This window comes from Prionailurus viverrinus, chromosome B1 (genome assembly GCF_022837055.1).
Source record: "Prionailurus viverrinus isolate Anna chromosome B1, UM_Priviv_1.0, whole genome shotgun sequence".
Taxonomy (NCBI): Eukaryota; Metazoa; Chordata; class Mammalia; order Carnivora; family Felidae; genus Prionailurus; species Prionailurus viverrinus.
Window position 1 is genome coordinate 113,486,413 of NC_062564.1, and position 27,120 is coordinate 113,513,532.

At 40.8% G+C, this 27,120-nt stretch overlaps 1 protein-coding gene across 5 annotated transcripts in view; it reads left to right on the forward strand.

Moving 5' to 3' along the window:
- Positions 1 to 408: 408 nt before the first annotated feature.
- Positions 409 to 27,120, forward strand: part of ELOVL6 (ELOVL fatty acid elongase 6) — a 147,289-nt gene continuing 120,577 nt past the window's right edge. For 2 of the 5 annotated variants that reach the window (XM_047856479.1, XM_047856483.1), the window contains exons 1-2: positions 925 to 1,068; positions 1,224 to 1,344. In XM_047856479.1, the coding sequence (XP_047712435.1) occupies positions 1,256 to 1,344 (89 nt within the window). In that variant the 5' untranslated portion in view covers positions 925 to 1,068; positions 1,224 to 1,255. Of the gene's footprint in view, positions 530 to 754; positions 876 to 924; positions 1,069 to 1,168; positions 1,345 to 27,120 lie in introns of those variants that run through there. The other 3 variants (XM_047856481.1, XM_047856482.1, XM_047856480.1) reach the window with 3 other exon arrangements.

The following is a 27,120-nucleotide window of genomic DNA, read 5'->3' on the forward strand; positions in this document are numbered from 1 at the left end:
TTTTAAAGCATAGGTTCCTTATTATATTTTAAGCTTACAATTACATTCATAGATTAATTATTAGATACCTCCATGTCTCATATGTCTCATTTTTCCAAACTTGTGGAGAATCAGTGGAGGGATGGACTGAGTAGAAACTCCTTTTCCTTCCGAAAAGAAAAGAGGGGATGTAGATAGACGCTGAGTTTAGGACATGGCTGTGAGACTGGGGGTTCAGTAGGGGGTCAACATTACACTTAGCCTTCCCCTCAACACGATTCTGTTGCATCTGTATAAAACGAAATTTCTCAGGCATACAAATGAAGTTTTTGCATTGGACCAGTAGGTCTAGTTCTTCTATCTGCTAACTTCCTTACCCCCTTTGTCTCGGTTCATTAACTGTACCTCTCCCCGAACCTAACTCTTCCACTTATCCTCTCTCCCTCTTCCGGCTACTAGTCACTCTCCACTTTCCACCCCTTCATCCTCCGCATCCCCAGCCCGCTGGTGATTGAGCAGAGCTCTGCGGGCTGCCGCGCCGCGGGTTTAGGTGAGTCAAAGCCGCGGGTGGGGGACCCCGAGGGTACGGCAGGAGCAAGGAGGTGGGAAGCGCATTCCTTTCACGTGTGATCTCAGCGCAAACCTGCCTGGAGTTCTGCTGGCGAGACAGCCGGCAGGTTTTACTATTTCTTTCTCATCTAGTAGCCAAGCTCGCGGGTCCGCGCGCCTAGGGGCTGCGCCCCGCACGAGGAAACTACACTCAAAGGCCAGGCTAGGCTGCCCACGAGGTTGGGACTGGGAATTGTGGATGACCTCGAGGCGACTTCCTCCTCGGCGCCCTTCCTCCACGCCCCTAGGCACCTTCGCGTCAGCAAAACACCCCCTCAGGCCGAGAGGTCTCGCTCTCTCTCGCTAAGGGTTAATTTTCCGATCGCACGAGGGGGAGGAGATTTCCCTGTAGACAAGTAGAAAGGGTGATGGACAAACGTGCGGGCACTAAGACCGCAAGGCATTCATTTCCTCCGACGGTGGATGCGGACGCCGGGAGGAGGAGAACCCCAGAGCTAGGAGCTGGGAGCCGTGGCACAGGCAATGCTCAACCCTGGATGTAGCTGAGAGAGGCTGAGAGAGGCCGGCCGCCGGAGACCCAGCGGCGAGGGGAAAACCTAGGGGGGGTGGGTGGGGAAAATCCACAGGAGAGCACTCGAAATCAAGCGCTTTACAGATTATTTTATTTTGTGTAGAGAGCACGTAGCGACTCCGAAGATCAGCCCCAATGAACATGTCAGTGTTGACTTTACAAGAATATGAATTCGAAAAGCAGTTCAACGAGAATGAAGCCATCCAGTGGATGCAGGAAAACTGGTAGGTGATGCTTTCGCGTGATACTCTTCCCGGGAGCCCTGCGCGTCCCCGCTGTGTGCCTTAATGTCGGTATTTTCTGTCCGGGGCGTGAATGGAGCGATGAATCGCGGGCAGCAGAGAGGTGGTGGCTGAGTTCTCCGGTCTCCCGGGTGCAGGAGCCACTGGGGCTGCATGAAGCGCGTGGGTCTGTGAGTGCCCCTGTGTGAACCGTCGCTACACATACATCTTTAACAGATTATATAACGTAGATCATACATGTGTGTGTATAGAGTAGATGTCTGCGCGACTGGGAAGGCGGGAGAGATGCCACAGTCCAGATTCCCTACCTGTGCAACCTTCTGGTTTTCACCTAGCTTTGGATTTTCTCGCTTGGCCTCCAGCAAGCTGAGTGTGAAAGGCAGTGAAGGAAGGACCCGATCTCCTGCTCCGTTTAACCCTCTCTCGCCTGCGCGCTCTAGTCCTCGCCCTCTCCCCATCCCTCGTGTCCTTCCTTTCTCCTTGCAGACCTCCTACTTCATTGCCCTACTCTCTACCGCTCCCTGGCCGGATTTCTCCTTTCCTGGACCCCTTTCCCGGCGCGGATCCCTTTCCGGTTTCATTAAGAGGCGGGGGCGACGGGGGGGGAGGGGACAATGAAAACGGTAATAAAAATGAATGAACCCCAGCGAGTGGAGCCACGCCATTATTAAGTTTCTGTTTTACGGAAACGCCTTTTGGACACACTCCGTTCTAATTCAGTAGGAAGCTGTTGATTGGAGTGGAGACACAGATTAAAAACCCCTCGGTCCGCAGAGTCCTTGGGGGCCTTTCCCCAGAAAAAACTTCCAATAGGGAAAGAGTCTTTCTTGTTTACTGTTTCCTCCGCCAGTCCTTTTGAAAATCCCAGTGTGGGAGGCGATCCTATGTCACCTTGCAATATTTAACAGGGGAGGGTGTGTTCATCTCGCTTCTTCCTTGTAGACCGAGCTCCTGTGGCAGACATTCCCTTCCTCCCTATAAACCCGGGTCTGGCTATCAGTAAAGTGCAAGCTCAACGCACCCCGGAGCTGGGCAGTGGCCTGCAGCCTCCTGGGTGCTCGATGGGAGGGTCGGGCGGAGAGGCTCTCCGGCGCCAAGGGATCTCGCCCGCCGCCGCGTGCTCTAGCGCGCGTGCCCCGCGCGGTCTCGACCGGCCTTCCCTCCCCCATCTCCTCAATGGGAAACCAGAGACGCCGGCGCGCCGGGGGGTCAGGGCTGGCTGGTGCTGTAGGAGGGGGTGCCGCGGGCCGGAGCTGGTGGAAGGAGGTTCAACTTCCTTTACTCCGGTCCCCAGGAGTTGCAACTGGCCTCGGGAGGCTGGGCCGCCGCGCCCCCCTCCTCCCGCCCCGCGGGCCCACCCGAGGCCCGCTGGCCATTTGCGGCTGCAGGCGTGCGGAGCCCGCCCCCTGCGCCCAGCGCGCCGGCTGGGCCCGGCCTGTTGGGGACGAGCGTGGAGGGCCCGGAGCACCCACACCCGCTGAGGCTTGGCTGGGGGACTGCACAGGGTGCGGGGCGTGAGGGGGTCCGAGGGCCGCGTCTGGCCAGACCCGGAAGCCAGCTGGGGGACACGATCTTCTCGGAAGCCCAGGAAGTGCGGCAGGCACTTGGGGCGCGGGGCTGGATCCCCTCCTGGGCCGGCGAGGCCGGAGAGCGCCGAAGATGGGTCCGGAAGGTGGTTGAACACCGGGGAGGCTCGATTCTGTAGGAGTGCAGACACTGAAGGGTCTTGGCGCCTGGGGAAGCCACCCCCTCTCGGCCTCGGCGGCCTGGGGACCTTCTCCGGAGGCACTTCCTCCTCCAGCGTTGAGGGTGGCGCGGAAGGCGGGGCGGGGGCGGGGGCCCGAGGCCGCAGGCGCTGGAAGCTGCGCCGCGGGGCAGCTGAGGGGCCGGGTCTTCTCTGCAGCTGTTTGTCATGTTCTCTTGCCACACCACTCGAGCGCATCTTCTTCCCCCATTAGCGCTGTGTTCTCTGTGTTTTCCAGTCCGCCTTGTCTCCTACTTGCTGCACCTTTATTGAACCTGCCTATCTGGAGCCGGCGTCCCCTCGCAGTGGCTGCCCCCATTCCCGGTGGGCCAGCCCTCCCTTGCACCACAGCGGTGGATATTGCCTCTTATTTACTGGTTGCCTTTTCTCTGAGGCCACTTTCTGTTGCTTCTCCAGGTAACCATTTCCCGCCTCTTCTTTCCATTCACTCAACAAGTACACACTGAACCAGACAGGGCCTAGCCCTCCCCGGAACTGAAAATGGCAAAAATGCGCCAAGCTGTTTTCTCCTGTTGAGTCTTGACCACGGTTTTCTTACAGCTTTTTACAGACCTTTCTAATGGCAACATCTTTCCTGGCTCTTACTTATATACATGAATATTTGCGAGTATGTCTGTGCCTTCTCTGTGCCTCATCAGCTCTTTAGGGCATGGTTCTTGTCCCATTCCACTCGTGATTATACGGAGCACGTTGAAGAGTGCTTCGTACGACGCAGATGCTGGAGAAAATGCTTATCCAGTGAGTTAAAATGATGATTGGTGCCCATTTTATTGCCAGCACTACCTGTTAATACCTGAAGCTTAACAGGTTTGGTCTTCCCACTGCATTTGAATACTGCATCCTAGTCCTATATTGGGATTTTTCCGTTCCTTTTTCTTGGTTGACCCTATGTTCTTGGCTTGCATATTGCAGTCAAAAATCCTGCTAGCTGTTACTCTTTCCTTGCACGTCTACCTGACCTTAATTGTCTTGCTATCTCCTTTTACCCCAGAGGGTGTGCATTTCTCCCAATATCACAGGGGCCCAATTTTATAAGCCCTCCTCACCAAAATCCCAACCGCAAAAATGTCTTGAACAAGGTGTGTAAGAAAATGATTTTCTTTTCATTTCCCTTGTTAATAGAAGGGAGCTCTATAACCAAGGCTTAGACCCTCTTGGGGCTAGAGGAAGTTTAGGAAACCAGAGCCTTATCTTTTCCAGGACTCAAAATGGCTTGAAATAGTTTCTGGAGGAAACACACAATGTTGTGAAACATCTACTCTGTCTTTTGAGCAATCATTTGCACTTGTCCTTAAAAATGTCTTAGACAGGGGCGCCTGGGTGGCGCAGTCGGTTAAGCGTCCGACTTCAGCCAGGTCACGATCTCGCACTCTGTGAGTTCGAGCCCCGCGTCAGGCTCTGGGCTGATGGCTCAGAGCCTGGAGCCTGTTTCCGATTCTGTGTCTCCTTCTCTCTCTGCCCCTCCCCCGTTCATGCTCTGTCTCTCTCTGTCCCAAAAATAAATAAACGTTGAAAAAAAAAATTAAAAAAAAAAATGTCTTAGACGTAGCCTCAAACAAATCTTATTAATTTCTAGATTTAGAACTTATCTCTCAAAAATGAGCTACATGGTCTTTTGAAGAATTATGAGAAAGGCCAGGCGTGCTGTTTTGTCAGTATGCTGTCTACACTACTTAGTATTATTTAAAAGGAGCTTAAATAATCCCTATTCATTACCTTAATACATACTAATGTTATGATCCCCTTATTTTTGGAGTGGTACTTGTATAAACACCAAACTGTTCAATTGTGGCAAGTTTATCAAGTTTATTTATTGCTGCTTTTTACAAATTATTAACCCTATAGTCGTCTTAAACACAGGATAAATACTATAGACCTTTTTAATTTTCTAGCAAATAGTTTCATGTATAATAAATTAGATAAGCAATTGAAATGCAAAGTAATAAATATATTTCCCTTGGAGAATCATCCTGAAACCTCATCTTGAAACTACATGTCAAGTTAAAAATACCGTGGGTAATATTATCTGGTAGATGATATTTTATTAGACGAGGTAGAGGTAGAGCAAAATGCATGCTTTTAGCCTCAATAGCATTTTTGACTTCCAATTTTACACTGAAAAGCCCTGTGATTTTACAACATTGAAAAGAAAGGCATTTTGTTCCTTAATGAGATGTCTGGACTTTACCTGTTATTTTCACTAATAGCTGATTTAATTTATAAGTGCTGCCTGCAAGGAAGCGAAATCACATGGTGACTGGTAAGGCAAGGCGACATAAAAATTCATTGAGTGAGAAGGGCAGCTGGGCTCTGCCTTCTCTTTCAGCAGCCTGCCAGGTTTGTGCTAACAGCGGTGGACGCTAGTTGCTCCAGTTGTAATTGTCTGGCCAATGATGATTATCTTCTGATGTCGGCTGACACGGTGTTCACCAATAGGAAAGCAGGAGGCCTGTGCTGACTGCTGTAACATTATGGATGTGAGGTGACGTCATCACAGGCCTTGCCTAGAACCTCATGAAACCCTCCCCCGCTCCCCTTTGGCATCTTTCACACATCCAGCCTTTCACTGCTTTGTATATTTTTCTGACTTTCTCCTTTCCACTCCCCCCACGGTGGCGTTGGTTATAAGGGTTTTATTGTTTATATTTTGTGTTTTGTATTTTAGGATCTATAAGATAGTGTAGGCAATTTTAGGATTCAGTATTTAAGAAAACCTTTTTATCTACAAATTGGTTTTTACTAAGGAAACAAAAAGAGAAGAAACACTATTTAAAAGGAATTGTACATCTATACCTTCTTATATGTGAGGTTTAGAAAGTAACATGACGGACAATTTATGTATTAAAGAACATAAAAATATTGTAAGCCTGTGTGTGAGTATATTACTCAAAACAGCATCATGTGTGTCAAACTTCTAAAATGCAGGCATAGGATTAAGCTGTTGTTTTTTTCTGTAGTGACAACTGTTCTGCATCAATCCCTAGAATCCTTGAGATGTTCTGTATTCATTTATAAGACTGTATTCATTTATAAGAAAAATGACTGGAGAATACTGCAGTCTACTCCCATGAAACAGGAAAGGCCAGAGTCTCATTTAATCTGCCACTACAGCAAATACAAATTTGGTCAGCTATCTAGGAAAATACTATGTCCACATAATACTCCTGCTTCCTTCCACTTTGGGGAATCACAGCTCATATTAGCCTTAGGATTGAGAAGTCCTAAGTGTGAGGAATTTAGCATGTCATTCAATAAACTTTAGAAAGCACTGGGATATTGGCCTAATATTTACTAGGTTAAGAATGAGAGGACTGAGGGTCGCCTGGGTGGCTCAGTTGGTTAACTGACTGGGGCTCAGGTCACAGTCTCACAGTTCATGGGTTCGAACTCCAAGTCAGGCTCTGTGCTGACAGCTCGGAGCCTGGAGCCTGCAGCCCGCTTCAGATTCTGTGTCTCCCTCTTACTCTGCCCCTCCCCTGCTTGTGCGCGCTCTCTCCAAAACAAATAAACATTAACAAATATTAAAAAAAAAAAAAAAAATGAGAAGTCTGATAAAATGCACAGAGAAGAGAAATATGACCTACTTTACAGTGTTAGAAAGTAATAAAATGTGTGGGAACTGTGATCTGAAGTTTCATGTGTCTTTTTAAAAATGTTGTATTTTCATGCAGTCTTAAACACCAAAGTGTTTTAGGATTCCCAGGGATAATGGAAATTATTTTATGATCATATTATCCATCTCTATATTAGCATTAGTTATAAATGATGTAAAATTTTTACTTAAGGCCTTTTGTTAAATTTTGTGAAGAAGGCTTGTTGCTTGTTGCTTTTGATGTTAGATGATGATAATTCTAAAGGTATCAGGATCCTATTGTCATTTACCTCCAAAGTCAACTCACTCCAGATCTAAGAGTTGCTTTGCATACTTCCTTAAAAGAAGATTCTTTCAAGTTAGACCCTGGAGAAGCTGGTGGAGGGCGGGGAAGGGTGGGTGAATACTTAGGATGGCATAAAATAAGCATCCAATCAGTCTTTAGCCAACAAAGCAAAATGGAGCGTGGTACTATTCAGTTAATTCAAGAATTCATCTTTGCTTCAATGATCTGCACATTTTAGGTCTCTGTTTTCTGAAATGATCTAAACATCATCTCAGTGATCCACTTATTGTTCATGTATGGACCTAGGTGAGCTGAGCTGCCCTTTATTACTAAGAAGCAGACAAAAGTCCACAAATTTTCCTTTAGTATTTACCTTTTCTTGTTCAATGTTCTAGTCCCTACCTTCAAATCTGCCTGCCCCCATTGACTTTCTACCGGCCTTTGTTAAAAGAGCACAGGCATTTACTTAGAAAAGTTACTACCTATACCACAGATATCATTTCTATTGATAACCTTAGAAACATCTGAACAAAAATGTAACATAGCTTTATTGAAACGTTAAGGCTCATAACTTTGTCCTTTATCTGTATTCTGATTGTGTGTGTAGACAGGCGGGTACAAATGGGTAACTTTTGGCAGTTACTCAGAGCTTAAATAGCATCCCTAATTATATGTAACTTTCAACAATTTTATTTTAGAAATAGATTAGTCCTTTTTAAAAACATTATTGCTCTAGAGTCAAAAATGAATTTGTAGTTTTAAGCTTGTTGAGCAAAAACCATTCCAAAGCATTGGGTCCATGGGAGTTCTCTTATGTTCAGGCTTCTGTGTTTTTCCTGATTCATTTCTGTACTGAGCACTCACAGTTTTCAGTTTTAGGGTTCTTTATCCTAGTATATTGGAATGACAAATATTTTTAGGAAAAACTTCTGTTCAATCAGTCACTCACAGTGATTTTTCTAAAATTTAACTTTAAGGCTATCTGCCCCCCAAAATGTACACGTGAAAATGATTTAAACTTACCTTTCCTGAGATAAATAAGGCATGCTGATTACAAGCAGTTTTGCTGGATGGGTACTCATACACTTTTCTAAAACTTTTATTTCCTTCAGAATTTCCCATTTTAGTATTTTTCCTTCTCAAGATTTTGTAGCTAATTGCAAAATGATAAGGGGAATATCACTGATAGAATGTATTTTGGGAGAGGGGGCCTCATAGTTTTTACTTAGGTTTAGGATCACATATTTTAAGTGAAATAGGTGTAACTCCATTTTTTAAAGATAAATTTCAAATGTTTTAGCTCAACCCTTAATTTTATTAACACTCATTCTTGGAGCTAATGTTTTGGTTTTTTACTTGATCCTTTGAGCTCTAAGACTGAATTTTTGAATTGACTATCCCTTAACTCTTAAGGAACAGTATACATCTTTCTTTTAAGACTGTTGAAAAGACCCATGAAATGCATGGTTATTATATATCTTTGTTAAGAAAATATAGGCATTTACCTACAAAAGTGCACACATACATAAAGATACTAAAGTGACTTTCAAAATATGAAACCTGATAGCCCATTATAGACCATTTCTTTTCTGTTTTTTGGTATTCGAAGAGCATCTTGCTCACCTAGACCTACTTTTAGACTTTGCTGCAAAATAGGTGCCAATTTAATTGACTTTGGCAGTGTTTTGTTTTTTTTTAAACTAGTTAAATAATACGATTTTAATAACCATTTTAAAACTGCAAAAATGGAACATTTAGTACTTGGACTTACCCCAATTATTAATAAATTTTTAAAAATCATATAGTTTATGATAGCCACAACCTTCAAGGTTTTTCTGCCCATTCCTTCTACTCATCAGGTGTTGTTAATAAAACGTAAAAAAAAATTTAAGATCCTAGGCCCACTCTAACTGGGGTAATTGACTTTTTCAGGTGTAGTGAGTTCAGTGGAACTAAATGCTTTAAAGTTGAGAATTTTATGATCTTGTTTTAGGAGGCTCGATGGGGAAAAAAGGGCTAGATGAAAAGGGTTACTCCAGAAACCTTTTTTTTTTTAAAACGCGTGAGGCTTCTATTGAAGTCTTTGGGTGTGTTAAGCATTTAAAAGCTTAACTAGCAGTGGTTGTCATTACAATAAGAGGGAAGGAAGCCCAGTAAAGGGACTTTAAATATCCAGGTCTATAGTTGCCTCTCAATTTTATGACTGTTCGACAGACTTGATTTAAAGATCTTTAAAAAGTAAGGTAGATTTTCTTTATTCTCAAGTAATGATCCTAATAGTTGATACGTAGTTGTTTACTAATTGCAAGTATTCTTTTAAAATGTTTTGCATATGTTAACTGTTCCATCCTCCCAACCACCCTTTGATGTATTATCTTTTTGATTTTTTTTTACAACCGGAAATGAGGCTCAGTGTGCTTATACAAGTTGAGATTTGCACGTAGGGTTAAAAAGAGAAGAAATGGGCTCCAGCCCCACTGAAGAGTTTGTCACTGAGGCCTCAACCATCCCCTTATTTGAACTCAATAAGTAATGCACTTGAAAACTTGCAGCACTGTAAACATGTCAGGAACTTGTGGTTTTAGTCAATGATCTCCCAAGTGCCTCTTAGCTTCTAAATCCTGAACACATAAGGCCAGAATACGAAAACACCTATAAATGTTGTAATGAGCATAATGAACATAAACTATATAGATAAATAAGTAATTTAATCATTAAGAAATATTTCCTGAACGTTACTTGTTCATCTAGCAACACTTTCCTAAGTGGAGAAAGCCTGTCACCTTTATCAATGTTCCTATCCTAAAATAGTCCAATTTTGTCTCAAACTGTGACACACAGATTTGGAACCTTTCTTATAAAGCATGCTTTCTGTCTGATTATCTTCCTTGAGACTCATACTCTCTCAGCTTGTTTCTAGACTCTGGGAGTCTGTTTCCACCTGCCACTGCCTCCAGCCATGCTTTCTTCCAGGCAGATTTTTGTAGCTATTGGTAAAGAGCCACCCACTGTGGACAGAGGAAGAAAAAAAAATGTGTGGGTCAGGGATGACCTTATTCTTCGAGGTCAGTTCCTGCAGTGTGAAGAAGTAAAGAGTACATTTATTTGTTTTGCTTATGAGTTTTAAATTCTTTATCTCATTCTAAAGTGAGAAATATGGGAAAAAGAAATGAAATCATTACAAAATGTAAAGATCCAGGAAATAAAACATCTTTAATTCTTATCCAGAGGCATCCACTGTTGTTTTGCCACATTTCCTCCAGCCTTGTTTCCAAGTTTTTTACATACTTTAAATGATTCAGTACTTACCATTGGCAGACTGAGTTTCTTATTATGTGCCAGGGACTGCTGGGCGCTTATATTTACATGTCATCTCATTACAAATTTTTATGTTGCTTATGTCCCTCTTTACATTATAAACATCTCACTGAAACCTGCATAAGTACATTTTTCAGTGGCAACTTAATATTTTATTGTTTGAGCTTCAGTGAATTTAGATAACCATTGCCTTATTGTTGAACAGGTTAAGTTTCTAGTATTTTGCTGTTAGAACTAGTGCTCTGATTATATATTAATTTCTTTTACTTATCTGATAATTTTCTTTGTATAAATCTAAACTATAGCATCCAGGGGAATTACTCTTTTTAAGGTTCAAGATACCTAGAGCCTGGCTGATGTCTAGAAAAGTTGAATCAATTTACACTCCAGCAAGGAAGAACAGTTTTCACATCTTTCTTAGCACCGAAGATGATCACCTTTAAAAAATCTTTGATAAGTTAATATAAAATGCGATGTCCCATTGCTTTAATTTATATTTCTTTTATTTCTATCGAGATTCAAAAATTTTATTTGGGTTTATTTTCCATTTGCTTTTGTAAATTATCTGTACCAGGCCTTTCCTGGTTAACTATTGTTTGCTTACACTTGGGATATATTAAGGATATTAGCTTTTGTCCAGCGTGACTACTTTGTTGTGAATAATTTCTTCTCTAGAGTGACTTCTGTGACCCTAGTACACTAAATTTCCATAGCTGGGAACAGATCTAACAACTACTTTAGTATATGAAATAGAAATGTATTTTCCATCACACTCTGAATTAAGGGAAACAACTGTGCTGATCTCTTTATAATAACCTGTGAGTCAACAGCCCCAGGGAGGAAGGGAGAGAGGAGAGAAGACTGGGAGACTGGGCTCCTGTTCAATGTGGAGAGAGAAGGAGTAGTCTCTTGGACTTCCTGCTAATTTTTGGACTCTCTTATTTGCATTTATTTTTCAGTTTTCCACAGGTGTGGTGATGAGTATCCACTGTGGTATTATAGTGTGGTGGTTAAGCACATTGACTCTGGAACCAGTGTATGTATCTGCGTTCAAGCCCTACTTTTGAACCACTTAGCAGCCGAGTGACCATCTTATTAGCAGATTAATTAGCACCTCTGCTTCAGTTCCCTCATCTCTAAATTGGGAGATGATAATAGCATTAGTATTGGGGGTGATAATGATGGAATCTACTTTAGCAGGTTGTGAGAATTAGACAATTTATTATACCTTAAGCCCTTAGAACAGTGTCCAGGACTGTATGTGATATTTAGTATATCTTTATTGTTGTCTGCACCACAGACTCTATGGGATCAAAAGGGAAAAAGAAGTCATAATTAAATTCCTGTATAACTGAGGTAACCCGAAATGGCTGTGCAATCAGTCCTCCGAATATGACAAAAAAGCCCATTCATTACCTGGGAGCCACTACCAAGGTAGAGGCGTTGAGGGAAAAAAGAAGAAAAAGTATGACATCAACTTTGCTATCAAGAAATCTGTAATTTGAAAGATCCCAGCAAAAGAAAACATTGTTAATATATATGTGGTTTAAAAAAAAAGTGTGGAGGCCAACTCTACCATGAATGTTTGGAACTTTTCAGAAGCTATGCTTTATCTTCAATCACATGTAACAGTGTGAAATACAGGCAGTCCTCGTAACAGACACTGATTACTAATTTATTTCCTATAAAACACCTGAGATTATCTCATTTAATAATTTATTCATCGAAAGTGTGATAGTGTCTTTATTATGTTACACTAAAGGTAAAATCATTCCATATTAATAAGTGAAATGATAGTGGCTAAAAACGTTGGCATTATGAGCTTGCAAGTTTGTGCTTCAAGTAAGTCTTTTGTCCTTGCTCAATGATTTTTTTTTTTTTTTAATTTCAATAAGAGAAGCATGGCTGTTTGGTTTCTTAGCAAAGTAAAATAAGCGAGCATCACACATCAATCTTCTCTTATGCACCTGAACGGCAGTGAGCTTGTGGTCGAGAAACTTAAGTGGAATCCTTTCTTTAAGGTTCCCAGTTTTCTCATTCTTGAGACAAGAAAGTCCATTAGAGGTTCTCAGGGGATGTGAGGATTTTTACTTCCATGTGCTTATTCCTTCCTGTCTTAGCTTCAGTTGAAGGAGGTCATTGAGAGCACATGACTGCTTCTCAACCCTCAAACTGGACCTGGGCATTTGGAAGATTCTCCTTCCCCCGCCCTTGTTTTTGAGATGTATGTTCTTCCCATTGTTCCCATACTAGACGCTACTTCAGGGACACAGCCTTGAGACAGGAATGTGTTGTTGAGACCATCTGGACCGTATTTGTGACTGAACCCTGTGAAGGCCTTTATACAAACTCTTTTAAGATTCTGGCGGGCAGGTGTAGAGATCTTCTTGTCTTGCAGCCTCTGAAGACAAGCCTCATACATAAATCCCCTTGTTTATTAAAACTGCCACCTACCAATCTGGAGTGATCTGCCTCTTTCTTCGGTCTCCATGCATAGAGGACCAGTTTGGAATTTCACCCAGAGAATTCCTGCAGTCACAAACCAACAGCTCCCCATCCAGGCTTGGAGTTTGCATTTGCAGTGGGCAGCTTATGTACCTCTCTTTGTGATGGCAGCACAGGTAAAGCGTGCCGTGCTGTTAGAGGGGTTTTATAACTAACCTCTAAGGTAATGATACTTAAGTTATAAGTGGACTGTCCCCCTGGGCCCCTGTCAACTATAGAGACATTCTTCTTTCAGACCTAGTGTTGTAGATTCTTGGAATTTGTGGTTTTGGCAGTAGCAGTTATACGTGGAGAATGACCCAAGGGCCCAGGAAATGAAGCAATTTTTAAAAAAGTTTTTGGGGTGGCTCAGTCGGTTAAGCGTCCGACTTCGGCTCAGGTCACGATCTCACAGTTCATGAGTTCGAACCCCGTGTCAGGCTCTGTGCTGACAGCTCGGAGCATAGAGCCCGCTTTGGATTCTGTTTCTCCCTCTCTCTCTCTCCCCTTCCCCAGCTCATGCTCGCACTCTGTCTCTGTCAAAAATAAATAAACTTAAAAAAAAATTAAAAAAAAAAAAGAAACTTTTCTGGGGTCAAATTTGAGAAGCATTTGTTTGTCAGAGCAGTTATGCTGTGCTCTCTCTTATTGTCCTGTAGGTAGGAATTCTCATGAAGAGTAGATACTATGTGGTCATGAAAAATGGCCCCACAAAGGAGTATAACACTTTGTACCGACATGAAAGTTAAGAGTAAGAGGTCTAGGGGGCGCCTGGGTGGTGTAGTCGGTTAAGCGTCCGAGTTCAGCCAGGTCACGATCTCGCGGTCCGTGAGTTGGAGCCCCGCGTCGGGCTCTGGGCTGATGGCTCGGAGCCTGGAGCCTGTTTCCGATTCTGTGTCTCCCTCTCTCTCTGTCCCTCCCCCGTTCATGCTCTGTCTCTCTCTGTCCCAAAAATAAACGTTGAAAAAAAAAATTAAAAAAAAAAAAAAAAGAGTAAGAGGTCTAGGAACATCATGATGCTTAATCAGAAAAAATAAATGGTTGTATGGAATTTTCTAGATTAAAGGAGTATTCTTCAAACTTTTTGGCGTACATCCCTCTAAAAGAAGTTTCAAAAATGATGTACTGGGGGCGCCTGGGTGGCTCAGTCGGTTAAGCGTCCGACTTCGGCTCAGGTCGTGATCTTGCGGTTTGTGAGTTCGAGCCCCGTGTCGGGCTCTGTGCTGACAGCTCAGAGCCCGGAGCCTGCTTCCGATTCTGGGTCTCCCTCTCTCTCTGCCCCTCCCCTGTTCACGCTCTGTCTCTCAACAATAAACGTTAAAAGCATTTAAAAAAAAAAAAATGATGTACTGCCTGACACATTTAAATTTTTTCTTTATAAGTTGAATTAAATTCTTAATAGATAGAATAAATAAGGTGAGGATTAGCTAGTTAGAATAAATATTTTCTGATGTGCTGACAGGGTTACCTACTTTATTTAATAATGCACAGTGAATCTGAAATCACATAAACATTTTTCTAGATGGTTTTATTCAATTGATGGCTCAAAAAACATGTCATATTCCACATAAAAAGAATCAATGGCACTAACCATTATTGTTGCTGGTTGTTCTGAATTCAGAACATTTCAATGTCCATTATGTAAAGGTTCTAAACAGAAGGGGAAAAATGGATATTATCTTTCTGCCTCATATCATTGTTCATTTTTACTTTTTTGGGGGGAGCTAGAAGGAAAGACCTAGGTAAGTTATCAAGTATCTTTTTAACTATGTTTTCTTGACTGCGGAAAAGGTTATAGATAGCATTCCCACATGTGTTGTGGTCATTAAGACTAGTTTCCTAACTGGGGAAAGCAATTTTTTCTTAACTTGGTCATCCACTGTCAGAACCTGAGGACTTTCTTAAGAAGTCCCCTTCAGTCCATTCCACTTGGGGTGGCTCTGATTGTTGAAGGCTGTTCTACATATTGACCTGAAAGTTATGTCCCTCCATTATGCTTCTATTAGCCCTAGTGCTGACCCTACCTGTATTTAATAACCAAGTCCACATGACCATGGTGTATGCATTTGAAAATTGCTATTACTTCCTCTCTAGACTTTCTTTTCTTTTTTTTTTTTTTTAATTTTTTTTTTTTTTCAAAGTTTATTTATTTTTTGGGGGACAGAGAGAGACAGAGCATGAACGGGGGAGGGGCAGAGAGAGAGGGAGACACAGAATCGGAAACAGGCTCCAGGCTCCGAGCCGTCAGCCCAGAGCCTGACGCGGGGCTCGAACTCACGGACCGCGAGATCGTGACCTGGCCGAAGTCGGACGCTTAACCGACTGCGCCACCCAGGCGCCCCTAGACTTTCTTTTCTAAGCCAATTTGCAGTCCACTCATTTCCATTTGCAGTCACACCATTTGCAGTCCACTCATAATCCACACGGATACTTCTGAGAAATCAAAAATTAAGACTCGCACACTTTTGGTTTGGACAATTAAATGTGACTGACCAGTAGACTGCTAATAAGTTTATTAAAATTGGGTACATATACACTAACATGAGCAAGTCTGTAATAGAGAATAATGGTGGAGGAAGAGGGAATTATAATTCTAATCCACTAGAATCCTTGTGGTCCTTTGGAACATTACAAAGCTTCTGTTTTTTATATGGCATTCTAGAGATTTTAAGGATTCTTATCAGAAAACCACCAGGGTTATCTTGAGTTGTAGTGGTTTTTGATTACTGCCCATACATTCACAGAAATACTTTTGCAGAAATACTTTTTTGAACCTATATGTTGTGATTGCTGATATTGTTTGTGATTGCATCGTTTTGGTTGGTACTTGGTTCTTCTCTAATTCTTTGTAATTATTGAGTTGTTTTTCTACTGAAGAGGGTAGTTTGGGGTAAAAAAAAAAAGTTTGAGAACCATGCTGTGTCCTTAATCCTTATGCAGGTATTTGGGCCAGACTCATTTGGAGGAGGTTGTTTCTCTTCAGAATACACATGTGCAGGCTTCATGTCAGGGATTCAGAATGAGTAGGTCTGTGGAGGGGCCCAGGTACTGTGAAAAGACTCCCCAGGTAATTCTTACAATTGCCTTAGCAAGTACTGCTCTGGATGATGCTGACTCCATCCTACATTCTTTGGGTTTGTCTTCTCAGACCAGTGATTTCACAAACTGAACTTCTTCAGTTCCCCTGCTCTACTTCCTTTGTTACCTCCCTCGGGACAGGATGTCACTGTTCAACACCATTGTTTCCCTCCCCACAAGCCCTGTGTGGTCTGGCTCTTGGTTCCATTGCTCTTAGTTCACTGCCATGGCCACTATTCCTTCAGACCCCCACCTTACTTTTTGTTCCCTTACTCTATTCTCTTAGTCTTTCAACACTAAGTTGCAGATCCCATCCTGTCACTCCTGTGGTACAGACCTTCAGTGGTTTTCCATGGTCTGTATGACAACTCCACATTGTTTTGATTGGTTTGAAAGGCCATTCAAATATGGGTCCAAATCACCTTCCTTCATCCCACACCCGTGTATTCAAATGCAAATTAAAAATCATTGGTCCTCCCCACCCATCAGAATCCATTGGGTCTTCCTTTGTGGTTTTCTGGCATTTGACTCATAAATAGATTAGTATTTTTTCTTCTAGCTTTGAAATCCATGCCTATCACAGAATTTGGCATATAGTTGCAGTCTGTGTGTTGAGGAGATGAATGCATATATGTATGGATCCTCAAGCCTGTTCATTCACATTCAAATGTATCTGATTTATTATCCAGTACACTTTATATTGTCCTTAAGGGAATTCTGGGACACTGTCCAGTGCCATATTGAAACAATAATAAAAATACTTATTCATCTGGTTTTATTTTTAAGAAAAAAAGGTATTAATTTATCATGACCAATTCTTAGTGAAACTGTGCTAATTGTTGGGGATTATTAGTTCTTTACTAGGCACTCAAACCATCTACTCTAATCAGAAAGAAGTCCAAAGACTTACCTACAATGAGGGGTGGGTGGGACTGTATGCGCAAGGAACAAAGATCAGGAAGAAAATAATACAAAATGATTAAAGGTAATTGTTTGTATAAAGATGGTAAAGTGGTGGTTATTTCTCCTTTTGCTCTTCCAGTTTTCTATAATCTTTTTAATATTCTGAATACACAAGGGTGGTGGGGATTTTTTAAGCTTATTTACTTATTTTGAGAGACCGAAGGAGAGAGAGAGAGCATGAGCAGGGAAGGGTAGAGAAGGGGGAGTGGGGATAGAGAGAATCCCAAGCAGTCTCTACACTGTCGGCACAGAGCCTGAAGCGGGGCTCAGACTCATGAACCGTGAGGTCATGGCCTGAGCTGAAACCAAGAATGACGCTTAACAGACTGAGCCGCCCCGGCCCCCCTCTGGGTAGTGTGATTATGCCTGTAGTCTTACTCCCATTTTTCTGCATTAATTGTAGAGTATTTACTATTTTATAATAGAACTATCCTTTTACAAAGATGTATTTAATATTAGGTAACAAACACTTCCTTAAAAACTAATGCATTTTTTAATAAATATTTCAAAAAGCAGTACAGTTAAACATAAACACAATTTGTAAGGACACTGAACTGCACAATCTTACTTGAAATAAATACACTTTCTCAGATTAAGCTAGAGGTGAGCCATCCTATTGATGTCACAATAAATTTCCTTCTCTTTCTCCAATTGTAAATTATTAAGTTCGATTATGTTTTAGTCAGAAGGGGTAATACATCTTTAAGCAGGGGTTGGGGAGTTGATAAAAGACATTAGTTTCACTTTAACATTACAACTTTTATGCACGGGCTTCAGGAAGGTATCTAATAGGGCAAAGGTTCCCCAGGGACAATAGTCCTCTAATCTAATAGAGATAAAAGATTAAACATAAACCTGTCCCCAGAGAGAAAAAAATGAACACGATAATTGGCTTAGGGACCTTGTGGCACCTGGAAACAGATGCTGCACACATACCTGGAACATCATTAACAAATATATCCAGAATTGCAGAATTCCTGGAAGATTGTATTTCATTTAAAGGCGCTAGAAGGATTTTGTTAGTCTAAAATGAAGGTTTTAAGGGTGAGTCTAGTGCACAGGCCAAGGCTCTGTGGGTCCAGAGAACCTGGTGTGTCTTCATCTGGTGAGAAGTTCTAGGGATGAGGTTAGCAAGACTGTGACAGCTTTTTCAAAGACTGCTTTGTACAGGAGATCTTATCAGTCCTGGGCATTGCTTTGAATCCTTGCTTCTTTTGGACTTCCTCTTATAAAAAGATGGGGGATTGCCATTTGAATACAGGAAAAGTAGTCTTTTGTGGTTTTTTTGGTTTTTTTGTTTGTTTGTTTGTTTTTTATGTTACCTGTATTTAGGAAGACCTGCCATTCATTCCACACTCGTCTTTTCCTCTCCATTGTCTCCACCAACAAACAAAAGGCCACAGGAGAGGGGACAGGGAGGTTAGAGGAGAATGGTTGCAAATCATATGGGCTATAGTTTTTAAAAATCTCTGTAAATGATTTGATCTTTTTATTTTATCATTTCTATAAATTTAGAAAAAGTTTTGCTCATAAGCTATAGATAACTTAAATATTCTTTCTGGGAGTGCCTGGGTGGCTCAGTCGGTTAAGCGTCTGACTTTGGCTCAGGTCATGATCTCACAGTTCATGAGTTTGAGCCCCATGTCAGGCTCTGTGCTGACAGCTCAGAGCCTGGAGCCTGCTTTGGATTCTATGTCTCCCTCTCTCTCTGCCCCTCCCCTGCTCGCCCTCTGTCTCTCTCTCAAAAATAATAAACATTAAAAAATATATATTCTTTCCAGATGTAAGAAAACAAACAGTAGGTAGAAATATCCTACAGGAGCAAAAAAGAATACTAAGGAAAATATTGGATACTTACTATGTGTTAGGTATATTAGACTTGATTATTTTTAAGAGTGTTATTTCCCAAAAGATATTTTTTTTGAAGTAAATTTAAAAATTTAATCTGCTGAACATTTGTGACTTTCTTCTGTAACCTGAGAAGAAAAGGTATATTTATCTCTTTTCAGGTAATTAAAAAAAAATTTTAATGTTTATTTATTTTTAAGAGAGACAGGGGAGAGGGCAGAGACAGACACACAGAATGTGAAGCAGTCTCCAGGCTCTGAGCTGTCAGCACAGAACCCAACGTGGGGCTCCAACCCACAAACCCTGAGATTATGACCTGAGCCAAAGTTGGACACTCAACCCACTAAGCCACCCAGGTGCCCCTCAGGTAATTTTTTTTTTAAGGAACCTTTCTCCTATTATAGAAATGTATTTTGGGGGGTGCCTGGGTGGCTCAGTCAGTTGAGCGACGGACTTCAGCTCAGGTCATGATCTCACGGTTTGTGAGTTTGAGCCCCGTGTCGGGCTCTGTGCTGACAGCTCAGAGCCTGGAGCCTGCTTCAGATTCTGTGTCTCCCTCTCTCTCTGCCCCTCCCCTGCTCATGCTCTGTCTCTCTCTGTCTCAGAAATAAATAAACATTTAAAAAAAAAAAAAAAGAAAGAAATGTATTTTTTTAATTTTGGAAACCACCCCAAAAGAAAGCATACGTAGTTTCATAGTCCAGAACAACATGTTTATATCAGTCTAATATCAAAATTACAATATACTAAGCATAAAATGTTGTGACTTACACAATCTCTGTGGATATGTAGATGCAGTTTCTGCCAGGAGAGAGTAAGGTCCATATGATTGTATTTGATTTTTTAAAACATCAAGACAAAAAGTTAAATATTATAAACTTTTGATAAACTTAAAACATTCAGACAAATTGCCACATACTATAAATGCTTGATAAATATTTACATTTATTTTGAAAATAAGCTTAAATTGTAGTACTATATAATATGAATATTGTGGTGATTTAAAAAATAAACCCTTACTACTAGTTGAGCTTTTTTTTTTAATCAAGCAAATGTTGATGCTAATCTCTCTCTCTCTCTCTTTTTTTTTTTTTTTCTTTTCGATGCTAATCTCTTCTTTAGTTCTGCTATGACAAGAAGTGGTCAGTGATGTAACTGATGGCTGGGCTCAGATTGTAAATGTTATTTCATGTGAATAATTCAGGCAAACCAGACAGTTGTTTTTTTTGAACTGGCATTACATAGATGAAATAATACTCACAATGGAAAACTACATGGAACAAAAAACAAAACAAAACAAAAAGATTACCATGGTTTTGAGAATTATATCATGGCTAAAGAATAGCCATGTTTGGCCTCAGAGATCTAAGAGTTCCTCATCTGACTACTAAACTTTCTGTGGAGAATATTTCTTCTCCACAAAGCATTTGGTGTCCAGAAGTTCCTTTTTTTCTCAGTAATGCTGGAGGGAGAAGGTATAGGGACTCTGAAGCTGGTACTCACAGTGGTGTACAGAAAATAACAAAACACGGTGTAGCTGAATGGCCTTTCCAGGATGAGATTTTACTTAGTGGAAAGAATGCACAGGCTCTTTTTTTGTTTGTTTATAGTTTGTCATATCTAGACATACTGTAATAGATCTAAGCTGTTTTCATTGGATAGCTACAGCATAACAGCTCCAATGTCTGCTTTATATGCAAAGTCAAGGGCATTTGGAATATAGCAGTTTCCCCAAGTAGCCTATAAATTTTGTTTTCATTGATCTGGGGCCAGACCATCAATAGCTTGCCAGTTGTCTTTAATAGTTAGCTTACATTGTTTTTCGTGTGGAAATGAAAAGTAATGCTCGTGTTTTCTCAGGAGTTCAGCTGAGTTTAAAGGTTTAGTATTTCCCAAAAAATAAATAAATAAATAAAATACAGGTTTAGTATTTCTACCCCCTTTTCTGAAATTTATGTGTATATTGTTTTGCTTCATCAATTAAATTATATGCACCTAGAGGCCAGGAATTATTGAGATTTACATGTAATCTTTGTTTTTTCCTGAAGATTTTACTTATGTAGAGAATATTAGGATTCATTTTGATAATGCAAAAATATGTATTGTCACAGAAATATTTTAAAAGCAATAAACTTCATTCAGTTGTGATTTCTTCTTTCAGTGGATAGGCCTGGACTAAGTAAGTTTAAGTAACATTGTAGAAAATGTAGGAAACCACAAATAAGCAAAAATAAGAAAATAAATGTTACCTTGAGATAAACACTAACATTTTGGTGCTAATTTTTTTAAAACTTTCTTCCAATTGTTCTATTTCTCTTTTTAACAAAAAACATACTCATAGAATTCATACCATGTTTTTCTATAACCTGACATTTTTCTTAATATAGAATGGAAATTTTTCTGTGTTGTTAAGTATTTCCCTCACCAAACTGTAAATGGGAGAATTATGTTTCTTCATTGTGATGTTCCAGCTACCATGTGAAAAGTTAGAGAACACATGTCACTCTTTTCAGTCGGTGTATTATTTGTTTTGTTATTTTTATTTATTTATTTTTTTTTTTTTTAATTTTTTTTCCAACGTTTTTTATTTATTTTTGGGACAGAGAGAGACAGAGCATGAACGGGGGAGGGGCAGAGAGAGAGGGAGACACAGAATGGAAAACAGGATCCAGGCTCCGAGCCATCAGCCCAGAGCCTGACGTGGGGCTCGAACTCACTGACCGCGAGATCGTGACCTGGCTGAAGTCGGACGCTTAACCGACCGCGCCACCCAGGCACCCCTGTTTTGTTATTTTTAGAAGGAAAAACTAGTAGCTTTAAAAGTGCAAAAAGAATACATTGAATAATAGTACTAAAATGGTTTTAAATTTGATCAGTGGAATAAAAATACTATACATTTCAGATTAGTTCCTTCCATGGATTATGTCCTCTTTGGATAATAATCCTCAGTTTGCTATGTAGTATATACCCGCCAATCAAGGAACTATGTTGAGATGCTTTCAAATGCAAATAACAGAACATAATTAACTGTGGCTTCAAACATAAAACATTTTAACTATTTCATATAAGAATAAGTATGATTGGGAGCCTCTGCAGTTGCTTAGTGGTTTAATAATGTCATCAATGTTCCAGGTCCTATGGGAGTTTTTGTCTTGCCACCCTTAATGTATCAGCACTGTTTTCTTCGTGGCCACAGATGGCTGCCATATCCCCAAGCATCTGTCCTCACTCCAGCTTTCCAAGCAGAAGAGAAAGGAGGCAGCAAAGTGCCTTCTCTTAGTTTTCTTCTTTGTTAAGGAGAAGCCTCCCAGACAACTTATTCTCAATAAGCTTATATAAGAATTTGCTATAGCAACATCCCATTGGCCAGGCCTGGGTCACATGCCTCACTCTTGGCCCATTCACTGGCAAAGAGGACTGTGATTGTTTTGCCCACCCTTAGACTGCTGACAAAGAAACTAATTGCCTTGAGATGCTCATACCAGTTTTGCTTTGTCTCAGGGCTGGGCACATTGCATTCCAAAAAATATTGGTTTAAGTTTTCTGTTAGCAAAGGAGGAAACTGTTCCATTATGTTTCCACTGTGCTGTTCCATTATCCTCCACTGTGCCTGTTACAAAAACATATAGAAGACAGAAACGATTTAAGGCTTCAATAAAACTCATTTTGGTACTTTTTACATGACTCCTTACCAACAGAATGGTCTTATTAAAAAGTGGATGCTTTGACTTATTCATGGTGATGTTAAATGTAAATGTATCATGTGAATTACTCCTTGATCCCTAAAGATAGAGATTGAAATTCTAATCTTCTAATGGAAGCATAAGAATAATTTCCAAACAAAGTACCAACAAATGATTATGAAAGAATAGTTCTGCATGTTACCTGACATGTGGGAGTCCTAAAACTTGACCCAACATTGACAAAATACTGGGATCATTGATATCCATGTGTGTCAGTCATCTTCAGATACTCAGTACGTAAACTCAATGCTTGTCTTACCTAACCATCCAAAGCAAGGCACTGCTTTGGAAAAAGTAGTGGTTACTGTCTCTGTTGGATCAAATAGCATATGCTGGAAATAGTAACATTGTGTAGAGAGATGGTATAGTCTGACTCTAGGACTGGACTGGATTTGAGTCCTTCCTTGTTCAGCTCTCGCTGAGCTCTTCCTTGTTCTCGCTATACAGTGTTGAGAGGTTATATATCTTCTCTAAACCTTAGTTTCCTTATTTTTAAAATGTGGCTCAGCCGGTTAAGCATCTGAATCTTGATTTTGGTGCAGGTCATGGTGTCGTTATTGAGATCAAATCCCATTTCAGTTTTTGCACTGACAACAGTGGGGTCTACTTAGGACACTCTCTCCCTCTCTCTCTGCCCCTCCCCGTTCATGCTTTCTCTCTCTCTCTCTTTCTCTCTCTCTCTCAAAATTTAAAACAAAACAAAACAAAACCTAAAATGTGGCAAATAATACCGATCTGATAGAGTTGCTGCATTGACTAAATGAATTAATGCATGTAAAGCATTCATTAACAGCATATAAGTTTTAGTTATACTGTTATCATTGAAAGTTAAATGTGTTGGTATTTAACATTTTATATAGTATATTCACATTATCTCATGGTCCACTCACCGCAACCCTGAGAGCTAGAAATTTTCATCCCCCTTCTATCCCCATGCAAGAACATTATACTTTTATGTCCCAATCATGTATGAGCCCAACAATGACTATTTCTTTTTAGTTTGTTAATTATAAATTTTACTTAGAGTGTCTGCAGAAATTAAAAAATACCTGGAATTTACACATTCTTAGATTACATGATCCATGAGATCACATCAGGAAGTATGGAGAAGAGAAAGGAATGACTGGTTAATAGATGACAAGTATCCTAGGTGTTAACTGCACTCAGCAGAAGTAGTTATGTTTATTCACTGCATTAAATTTTTGGGATTGACTTAAGTGCATAGATATGCCAACTCTAGGGTAAGAGTAAAAATATAGGTAAAGGGGACTGTGCTCTATTTTTTTTTAAGTTTATTTATTTGAGAGAGACAGGCAGCCTAAGTGGGGGAGGGGCAGAGAGAGAGAGAGAGAGAGAGAGAGAGAGAGAGAGAATTACAAACAGGATCCGTGCTGCCAGCACAGAGCCTGATGCAGGGGTTGAACTCACAAACTGTGAGATCATGACCTGAGCCGAAACCAAGAGTCAAATGCTTAACTTCCACCCAGGTGCCCCATCTGGTGCTTTAAATCTATTCTGTACCTGTAGATTTTGCACCTGTGACAGATGTAATATAGGGGAAGCAAATCCGGCCTGGTGAGCATGTGTTAACAGTAGGAGTATCCATCTTCGTGCAGGAAAGATAGAAAACTCTCAGTTAAGTCCAGTCTGATTCAGTAAGGCCACATGCAAAAAGAGATGCCATCTGAACTCTTAATTTTTTCTTTCGATTCATGTTCAAGAGGAACGGCATTCTTCATTATGAAGATATGTATTTAAAATGGCTGCATGGGGTGGGGGGTGCATGGGTGGCTCAGTTGGTTAAGCATCTAACTTAGGCTCCTGTCATGATCTCACTTTGTGAGTTCAAGCCCCATGTGGGGCTCTGTGCTGACAGCTCACAGCCTGGAGCCTGCTTCGGATTCTGTGTCTCCCTCTCTCTCTCTGCCCCTCCCCTACTTGTGCTCTGTCTCTGTCTCTCAAAAATAAATAAAAGTTAAAAAACTTTTTAAATGGCTGAATGGCTTTACATCCCAATATTTGATTTTTTTTTTTTTTTTTTTTTTTTTTTTTTTTTTTTTTTACCATGCATTGAAGGCAATGTCATTTTACTTTACTCTTTTTATAGTTCAGGACGTTGTTTTGGCATAATGCAGCCATAGGTGGAGTGACATGGACTATTTAATAAACAACAGGGTAAATTACATTAGATGGCCTCCTGCAAATCTAGAAATCAAGTGAAGAATCCATTCTTATCGGGTCTAATAAAGTTTTAAATGATGGTCAGGAGTCTTTTGAAATGTTTTAGATGTGGATGTTCTAGGATGAGAAAATAAAGGGGGTTGGGGATATCATTAGGGGCATTAACATAACTTAGAGCAGTTACTGCCATCCTGGGACTGGTGCTCAGAGAGCGAATTGGTCTGCTGGGATCACATTCTGCCTGCTTCTATTACTGCCTGCTTCTGGGCCTTGATAGCCTGTGTTACATTTTCCTGTTTGTGTTCATTCTCACGCTTGACTAAGTCACACCCAACAATTTATGTTGTCTAGGCGGAGAAGCAGGTCAGTGGTGCTATTTGAATACACAGATAAGCTGATAAAATCAATGGATGAAATAGTATGCTATTATGGTGATGCATTGTGTGCTTTCTGTACTTCTTAAACAGACCTGTAGGTTTACTCAGCACAGGGCTGATTGGAAGGTTGAACATATGCATTGTGCAAAGTCAGTGTGACAGCAGATTTTGCTTTTCTTCTGTACTTAGAACCTGAACAAAAGCAGGTTTGGGAGATCTGGGAGTATTGCTGCTTTTTATGGTTTTCACTGCACTATATAGCATAGGCTCAGACACAAAGGCCCCATACTCCAGGGGACATATGTTCATTGTTTCACTGTATTCAGACTCAAACCCCTTGGCAGAAATCCACAATATTAAAAAAAAAAAAAAAAAAATCAGTGAGAATTTTAAATACATTGGGATAACACAAATGCTTATTTTTGCAAGCATTTATTTTACACTAAGCAAAGTCTGATCACATTTCTTAAGAAGGAGATAATCACTCATGTAAGTAACTAGTATCAAGTATGGATTATATTCTAGAAAGCTCTTCCTTCCCAGGGTCTAATTTATTGCCTAGATGGATTAGTACTCTCTGTTTCTAATCCGTGTTCTTGTCAGAGGTAGTTGATTCTCATTCCTTACGGTAGTTATGTTCTATAAAGTCTCTGGGAACACTTAGCAAATTCCGAAACACTGCTCACAAAGGAAGTAACACTGTTAGGTCCTGCAAGCCGTTGGTCGTAACAATTTTGTCAACTGACCAATGTTTTATGTGTGCTTCTGTTTCAAGATACTTTATACTTAACATGTACTGTCGATTCTTTAATATTAAACTCCCAGCCAATAGCCTCAGAACTCACGCCTGCAGGAAGCTTATCTAACACACATATTTCTCCGTAAGGCACATCACAGCCTTCTTGCACTTAGGAACACTGGGCAGCATTTTAGCTATCATCACAAAGTATGCCTTTAAAGCTGGAGATTTAAAGTTTTATTAAAGGAGATAAGAATTAGGTCAAAAAAATTGCTGTGGTCTCTGAAGAGAGAATCAGGAGAGAATTTTGGAAAAGGTGGAAAATTGCAAATGCACACATACACAGGGAAGCCTTTGCCACTGCACTTATGGATATGGAAGGTGATTGAAGTGTTTGCTGGAAGTTGTAATGTTTGTTTAAAGATCTCTTTTGGGCATGTAATAAGGATATTAGCTAGCAGTGATTGAGAGCTTACCCTGAGCCTACGAAGGACTTTCTGAACATTGAGTCACTAACCCTCCGTTTTATAGAATATGCTTTGTGAGGGCATGTTTCGCAACTGAGGAACCTTAGGCACAGAGAAGATAAGTTAACTTGCAAAAGAACACAGAGCTAGTAACCAGAAGAGATGGGCAGTTTTCGAAGAAGTTCTGATTGTATCTTTTAAACTGGACTTTAAAAAAAAAAAAAAAAGATTTGCTTTCCTTTTTGTTTGTTTGTTTGTTTGTTTGTTTGTTTTGAGGGAGAGAGAGAGAGAGAGAGAGAGAGAGAGAGAGAGAGAGAATTCCAAGCAGGCTGTATGCTGAGTGCAGACCCTGATGTGGGGCTTGAACTCACAAACTGTTTGATCGTGACCTGAGCCGAAACCAAGAGCCAGACACTCAACCAACTGAACCACCCAGGGCCCCGAATTAGACTCTTATTCTACTAATTTATAGCAATACAGGGCTCATAGAACAAGTTAAAAATACAGCCAGAAAATGCTGATTCATTCTTGAAAACTTAATTTTTTTTCTTTGAGTAATCTCTTTTATGTTCACTTACATTCTGAGCTCTATTCATAAAGTGATACGAAGGCAAATTTCTATAAAAACATTAATCTTAATTAGTAAACATCCCTAATCAGGTCTTCCAATTGGAATCAAGCACTAAATCTAAAATTTGTACCAAAGATACAAGAAAGGAGGGTGCCTGGGTGGCTCAGTTGGCTAAGCGTCCGACTTTGGCTCAGGTCATGATCTCGTGGCTTGTGAGATCAAGTTCCACATGGGACTCTCTGCTGTCGTTGCAGAGCCCGCTTCAGATCCCCTGTCTCCCTCTCTTTCTGCCCCTTCCCCACTCACACTCTCTCCCTCAAAAATAAATACACATTAAAAAAAAAAA